Source organism: Mixophyes fleayi, chromosome 7, assembly GCF_038048845.1.
Source record: "Mixophyes fleayi isolate aMixFle1 chromosome 7, aMixFle1.hap1, whole genome shotgun sequence".
NCBI classification, from domain to species: domain Eukaryota; kingdom Metazoa; phylum Chordata; class Amphibia; order Anura; family Limnodynastidae; genus Mixophyes; species Mixophyes fleayi.
In genome coordinates, this window is record NC_134408.1 from 144,417,274 (window position 1) to 144,425,871 (window position 8,598).

Genomic DNA, 8,598 nt, shown 5'->3' on the forward strand with positions numbered 1-8,598 from the left:
GGTTGCCGGGGGTGACAGTGGGGAGTGGTTGGTGGTTGCCGGGGGTGACAGAGTGAGAGGAGTGTGATACTCAGGACCGCTGAGAGAGATCCCTGTGTCTGGATAGACATCTGGATAGATGTGGCGATGAAAATGAAGAATGAGGTGATGGAGAAGAATGATGAGGTGGTGACATGTGGACAAAACCACGTTAAAAAAGGGCGCTTACGTCGGGAAGTAACGCTCTTCCCCTGAGGAGGCCTGGACTATGGCCCAAATGCATGACAAGAACCTTTTTAACACCTTAAGTAGCTTGATTTGACTAGAATGCATGAGTATCATGCACGGGTTAACTTGTACCTACATATGCACACAAATTTTTGCTGGGCATGCGCAGTGTGCAAGTATGTATATTGCACAAAAAAGTTGACATATGTTCAAATGAGCCCCACAATGTACTTTTTCTTGCATTCACCGTCCACCCGGTGTTCACTATGGATGCTCGTGTGTACTGTGGGCGCATTTTCCATAGAGATCAATTATCCTTATGCTGTAGCGCATTCTAGAAACACTTGTGCTAAAACGGACCAGAGAGCAACAGACTATGAATCAACTAAGCTTGCAGGCATATACATAGCCTGGTAGACTTGTTCATACTCGATTATTTCCCTGCAAAGCGTCCACCGCAGGCAAACAGCTTGTGAACTGCCAGATAAAGCGTTTATATCTGAGCAATTATTCATCCCTAGGACAAGTGAACTTTCACATCTCAATGCAGTGAAATGTCAAATACCCTTAAATTGCTGCAAACAAATACCCCACCCAGGTGCAAAGGCCAGGAGACATTAGGGGTTATTGTACCAATCTGCAGCCTTGTCAAATCACAGATTTTTGGCAATTTTGCCGGCTGAATTACAAATGGCAATTTAATTCAAGGTAAAATCTGACATGTGGGGTTGGTATATATATATTTTCCAGCTATACAATGCATGCTTGGAAAGCATTTTTGTAACATGAAAAGGAAAACTTTTTGTTAATCACACAGGACACATACAAAACATCATCTATTTTGAATATAAATATTTTTTCAGAATCAAATGCTTTTATTTGACATGACTTATTGTATTCTGTCCTCCCTGGCATATTAGCCCTTTAAAACTGGTTGTCTACCCATCTATCACCATCACTGCTCTCCATCATAATATCATGGACTGAATATGCAGCAATAATTAGAAGATGTCACCATTCCGTGTTAAAGCTGTTCCCCTAGAACTGTGGATGTCACAGAATTCTAAACACTTCATTGACCTTTAGAAACATTATCGACCTCTTTTAGAGTCGGACGCAAAGCCCGTTTTAGGCGCCTCTAACCAAAAAACACTACCACGCATGTACAGAAAGCACCAAATCCACCTGCATCTTGGACGCAATTAACACTTGCGACTCACTACTAGAGAATGGGAGGCACGCAGAATTGTGAAGGTGTAACCATGTAAATACATCCTAGTCGCAGTGAGGCGCAGACACAACACACGTCAAAACAGGGCTAAAGCTGTGCGGCAGGAATTAGGTGGCGCAAGCTGTTAGCTAGCTGCAGGAACTGCTCACAGCTCCATAGGGTATTAAGAGTGGGACGCTAATGGGGTTGCATGCCACTCGTAATACCCTACTAAGCTGCGGAACACTCCCACTCCTACATTTCTTAAACGGACTTTGCGTCCAACTCTAAATGAGGTCCTATGTGTGCTCATTGGTATCTCATTGGACCGTTACAGAACACATTGGTTTATTTGAAAAAAGATAAATATAAAAAAAAAAAACCAAAAACAAAAAGAGGAAGAAAAACCCCCAATATATATTTATAATAGATTTGTACTTTTAAAGGTTCCCTCCATTTCTCAACTGTCCCTCTCTGTTTCCCTCCTTTCCCTGTTTGTTACAGTATTTCAGTTGTGACTCTTTTTGCTCAGTTTTCCCTCCTGATTTCCCCTTTTCCCTCTGTCAGTATTTCCCTCTCTGTCTCCCTCCACTCTCTGTGTTTTGACTCTCCTCCCCCAGCCCTGGGGGTCACATTGCAGCCATTGTCCCAGCTATACCTAGTAACAGTTGTGTTGTGCTTTGTGCAGCCGCTCCCAGGCTGGATTGTGTGTACACATGTGTGTGTCCTGGAGACACCCCCCGGGCCCCCTCCCACCCCCCCTGTTACTAAGGACGCTGCTGTCACTGGCTCCTATATATAGAGGAGAGAGAGGGAGGGGGGCAATAACTACTCCAATATCCGAGCACCTAACTCATCGGAATCAGGAGATCTACATCCAACAACATGGTGAGTGTCCTGTACTGTGTAATCTCCTCTGTGTGACTGTACTGTCTTATATACTGTGTGTGACTGTAATATATTATATTATATACACTGTGTGTGACTGTACTGTCTTATATACTGTGTGTGACTGTAATATATTATATTATATATACTGTGTGTGACTGTACTGTCTTATATACTGTGTGTGACTGTAATATATTATATTATATACACTGTGTGTGACTGTACTGTCTTATATACTGTGTGTGACTGTAATATATTATATTATATACACTGTGTGTGACTGTACTGTCTTATATACTGTGTGTGACTGTAATATATTATATCATATTATATTATATGCTCTATGTGTAACTGTAATATATTATATTATATTATATACACCGTGTGACTATATTATATTATATTATATTATATTATATACACTGTGTGTCACTGTACTGTACTGTATTATATACTGTGTGTGACTGTAATATATTATATTATATACTCTGTGTGTGACTGTAATATATTATATTATATTATATTATATACACTGTGTGTGACTGTAATATATTATATTATATTATATTATATACTCTGTGTGTGACTGTAATATATTATATTATATTATATACACTGTGTGTGACTGTCATATATTATATTATATTATATTATATTATATACTCTTTGTCTGACTGTACTCTCCTGTCTTATATGCTCTATGTGTGACAGTAATATATTATATTATATTATATTATATACATGATGGTCATTCTGTACTGTCCTATCTATTCTATGTGTGATGGTCATTCTGTACTCTCCTATCTATTCTGTATGTGATGGTCATTCTGTACTCTCCTATCTATTCTGTGTGTGATGGTCATTCTGTACTGTCCTATCTATTCTGTGTGTGATGGTCATTCTGTACTGTCCTATCTATTCTGTGTGTGATGGTCATTCTGTACTCTCCTATCTATTCTGTATGTGATGGTCATTCTGTACTCTCCTATCTATTCTGTGTGTGATGGTCATTCTGTACTCTCCTATCTATTCTATGTGTGATGGTCATTCTGTACTGTCCTATCTATTCTGTGTGTGATGGTCATTCTGTACTGTGCTATCTATTCTGTGTGTGATGGTCATTCTGTACTGTGCTATCTATTCTGTATGTGTGATGGTCATTCTGTACTGTGCTATCTATTCTGTATGTGTGATGGTCATTCTGTACTGTCCTATCTATTCTGTGTGTGATGGTCATTCTGTACTCTCCTATCTATTCTGTGTGTGATGGTCATTCTGTACTCTCCTATCTATTCTGTGTGTGATGGTCATTCTGTACTCTCCTATCTATTCTATGTGTGATGGTCATTCTGTACTCTCCTATCTATTCTATGTGTGATGGTCATTCTGTACTCTCCTATCTATTCTGTGTGTGATGGTCATTCTGTACTGTCCTATCTATTCTGTGTGTGATGGTCATTCTGTACTGTCCTATCTATTCTGTGTGTGATGGTCATTCTGTACTCTCCTATCTATTCTGTATGTGATGGTCATTCTGTACTCTCCTATCTATTCTGTGTGTGATGGTCATTCTGTACTCTCCTATCTATTCTATGTGTGATGGTCATTCTGTACTGTGCTATCTATTCTGTGTGTGATGGTCATTCTGTACTGTGCTATCTATTCTGTATGTGTGATGGTCATTCTGTACTGTGCTATCTATTCTGTATGTGTGATGGTCATTCTGTACTGTCCTATCTATTCTGTGTGTGATGGTCATTCTGTACTCTCCTATCTATTCTGTGTGTGATGGTCATTCTGTACTCTCCTATCTATTCTGTGTGTGATGGTCATTCTGTACTCTCCTATCTATTCTATGTGTGATGGTCATTCTGTACTCTCCTATCTATTCTATGTGTGATGGTCATTCTGTACTCTCCTATCTATTCTATGTGTGATGGTCATTCTGTACTGTGCTATCTATTCTGTGTGTGATGGTCATTCTGTACTGTGCTATCTATTCTATGTGTGATGGTCATTCTGTACTGTCCTATCTATTCTATGTGTGATGGTCATTCTGTACTCTCCTATCTATTCTGTGTGTGATGGTCATTCTGTACTGTGCTATCTATTCTGTGTGTGATGGTCATTCTGTACTCTCCTATCTATTCTGTATGTGTGATGGTCATTCTGTACTCTCCTATCTATTCTGTGTGTGATGGTCATTCTGTACTCTCCTATCTATTCTGTATGTGTAATGGTCATTCTGTACTCTCCTATCTATTCTGTGTGTGATGGTCATTCTGTACTCTCCTATCTATTCTGTGTGTGATGGTCATTCTGTACTCTCCTATCTATTCTGTGTGTGATGGTCATTCTGTACTCTCCTATCTATTCTATGTGTGATGGTCATTCTGTACTCTCCTATCTATTCTATGTGTGATGGTCATTCTGTACTCTCCTATCTATTCTATGTGTGATGGTCATTCTGTACTGTGCTATCTATTCTGTGTGTGATGGTCATTCTGTACTGTGCTATCTATTCTGTATGTGTGATGGTCATTCTGTACTGTGCTATCTATTCTGTATGTGTGATGGTCATTCTGTACTGTCCTATCTATTCTGTGTGTGATGGTCATTCTGTACTCTCCTATCTATTCTGTGTGTGATGGTCATTCTGTACTCTCCTATCTATTCTGTGTGTGATGGTCATTCTGTACTCTCCTATCTATTCTATGTGTGATGGTCATTCTGTACTCTCCTATCTATTCTATGTGTGATGGTCATTCTGTACTCTCCTATCTATTCTATGTGTGATGGTCATTCTGTACTGTGCTATCTATTCTGTGTGTGATGGTCATTCTGTACTGTGCTATCTATTCTATGTGTGATGGTCATTCTGTACTGTCCTATCTATTCTATGTGTGATGGTCATTCTGTACTCTCCTATCTATTCTGTGTGTGATGGTCATTCTGTACTGTGCTATCTATTCTGTGTGTGATGGTCATTCTGTACTGTGCTATCTATTCTGTATGTGTGATGGTCATTCTGTACTCTCCTATCTATTCTGTGTGTGATGGTCATTCTGTACTCTCCTATCTATTCTGTATGTGTGATGGTCATTCTGTACTCTCCTATCTATTCTGTGTGTGATGGTCATTCTGTACTCTCCTATCTATTCTGTGTGTGATGGTCATTCTGTACTCTCCTATCTATTCTATGTGTGATGGTCATTCTGTACTCTCCTATCTATTCTATGTGTGATGGTCATTCTGTACTCTCCTATCTATTCTATGTGTGATGGTCATTCTGTACTGTGCTATCTATTCTGTGTGTGATGGTCATTCTGTACTGTGCTATCTATTCTATGTGTGATGGTCATTCTGTACTGTCCTATCTATTCTATGTGTGATGGTCATTCTGTACTCTCCTATCTATTCTGTGTGTGATGGTCATTCTGTACTGTGCTATCTATTCTGTGTGTGATGGTCATTCTGTACTGTGCTATCTATTCTGTATGTGTGATGGTCATTCTGTACTCTCCTATCTATTCTGTGTGTGATGGTCATTCTGTACTCTCCTATCTATTCTGTATGTGTGATGGTCATTCTGTACTCTCCTATCTATTCTGTGTGTGATGGTCATTCTGTACTCTCCTATCTATTCTGTGTGTGTGATGGTCATTCTGTACTGTCCTTTTTATTCTCCATCTAATATCTCACTATTTCCCCCACACAGAGGGAGTGCATCTCAGTCCACGTTGGCCAGGCTGGAGTGCAGATTGGCAATGCATGCTGGGAGCTGTACTGTCTGGAACATGGGATTCAGCCGGACGGACAGATGCCCAGTGACAAAACCATCGGTGGAGGAGACGATTCCTTCAACACCTTCTTCAGTGAGACTGGGGCTGGCAAACATGTTCCCCGGGCTGTGTTTGTGGACCTGGAACCCACTGTGATTGGTGAGTAGACCAACTGTTATTGTCTCTGATTGGTGAGTGTAAGAGGTGTCAGTCAAGTTCTAGATGTGTCAAAGAGGGTTCTGGATCTCAGATAATAATCAGTATTATGTCACTCCTACAGATGAGGTGAGGACAGGAACCTACAGACAACTCTTCCATCCTGAGCAACTCATCACTGGCAAGGAAGACGCCGCCAATAACTATGCCCGTGGCCACTACACCATCGGCAAGGAGATCATTGACCTGGTGCTGGACAGGATCCGCAAGCTGGTGAGTTCACCAAGATATTCCGGTTCACTAAAGTTACAACCTCTGCTCATTGTTATTATTACATATTGTAGAGTTTTATGGCAGACAAGAACTTTGCAATATTACTCTCCATCACACCATTTATGTTGCAGTTTCCACCGACATTTTTAGGTCATAACATCGTGTTATAAAACTTTACTTTTTTTTACATTTACTTCCTGTTCTGAACAAAGTGAAATCATTTAACACCTTAAATAGATTTTGTATGTAATAACTTGAATATCTGTTTAGAGATCCATAATTTTGGAATAAAATCCAGGACACCATTGTGACGAGACGTTAGAAGATCTTCCCCCCGCCTCCTTTTTCGGCGCAAATAATTCAAACAGTTTCAGAAGATTATTCTCACTTGTTCTATTAATTTGAGCTCATTATAAGTTATGGTAAAATAAGTAACATTTTTATAGAAAAAAAGAGGACCTTCTGGGATAACCAGGAAAGATGGGATCAACATCAACATCACCATTTATTTATATAGCGCTGTACAGAGAACTCACTCACATCAGTCCCTGCCCCATTGGAGCTTACAGTCTAAATTCCCTAACATACACACACAGACACACAGACTAGGGTAAATTTGTTAGCAGCCAATTAACCTACTAGTATGTTGTTGGAGTGTGGGAGGAAACCGGAGCACCCGGAGGAATCCCACGCAAACACAGGGAGAACATACAAACTCCACACAGATAAGGCCATGGTCGGGAATCAAACTCATGACTCCAGTGCTGTGAGGCAGAAGTGTTAACCACTAGGCCACCGTGCTGCCCTGTATCTTTAGTAATACAGCAATTACCGAGAGACGTGTTATACATGTAACTTTTTATTGTATTTCTTCTCCCTCAGGCTGATCAGTGCACAGGTCTCCAGGGCTTCCTCATCTTCCACAGTTTCGGTGGTGGCACTGGTTCAGGTTTCACCTCCCTCTTGATGGAACGTCTCTCTGTTGACTATGGCAAGAAGTCCAAGCTGGAGTTTGCCATCTACCCGGCTCCTCAGATCTCCACAGCTGTGGTTGAACCATACAACGCCATCCTCACCACCCACACCACACTGGAGCACTCAGACTGCGCCTTCATGGTGGACAACGAAGCCATTTATGACATCTGCCGCAGGAACCTGGACATTGAGCGCCCAACCTACACTAACCTGAACCGTCTGATCGGTCAGATCGTGTCTTCAATCACCGCCTCCCTCAGGTTTGATGGAGCTCTGAATGTGGACTTGACGGAGTTCCAGACCAACCTGGTGCCCTACCCCCGTATCCACTTCCCCCTGGCCACCTACGCCCCGGTTATCTCTGCAGAGAAAGCTTACCATGAGCAGCTCTCTGTGTCTGAGATCACCAATGCTTGCTTCGAGCCAGCCAACCAGATGGTGAAATGTGACCCCAGGCACGGTAAATACATGGCTTGCTGTCTTCTGTACCGTGGTGATGTGGTGCCCAAGGACGTCAATGCCGCCATTGCCACCATCAAGACCAAGCGTACCATCCAGTTTGTGGACTGGTGCCCAACAGGGTTTAAGGTTGGTATCAATTACCAACCACCAACTGTGGTTCCCGGTGGTGACCTGGCCAAGGTGCAGCGTGCCGTGTGCATGTTGAGTAACACCACCGCCATTGCTGAGGCCTGGGCTCGCCTGGACCACAAGTTTGACCTGATGTACGCCAAGCGTGCCTTTGTGCACTGGTATGTGGGGGAGGGTATGGAGGAGGGAGAGTTCTCTGAGGCCCGGGAGGATATGGCCGCCCTGGAGAAGGATTATGAAGAGGTCGGCACTGACAGCGTGGAAGGGGAGGGAGAAGAAGAGGGAGAGGAGTATTAAATAATTGCACTAAAAACCTGAAATAAAATGTATTTTTATCACAAGTATTTGTGTCATTTATTACCCAATTGGCTTTTTTTATGTTGTTAACCTTTACGTTATACCAAAAACAAGGAAGTTAAAGTTTCTAGTATGTTATACACTATTTGCTTATTTTAAATACTGCATTTATCCTAGAGGAAAATGTATAATTTATTACCTTTTTAATACATTAACTTC

General features: G+C 41.4%; 1 protein-coding gene across 1 annotated transcript; it reads left to right on the forward strand.

Moving 5' to 3' along the window:
• Nucleotides 1-2,227: 2,227 nt before the first annotated feature.
• On the forward strand, nt 2,228-8,379 carry LOC142098284 (tubulin alpha-1A chain-like). The gene is made up of 4 exons (XM_075181000.1): nt 2,228-2,305; nt 6,024-6,246; nt 6,368-6,516; nt 7,399-8,379. Exons 1-4 carry the CDS (start codon nt 2,303-2,305, stop codon nt 8,377-8,379), a joined length of 1,356 nt encoding a protein of 451 aa, XP_075037101.1. The 5' UTR covers nt 2,228-2,302.
• The last annotated feature ends 219 nt before the right edge of the window (nt 8,380-8,598 follow it).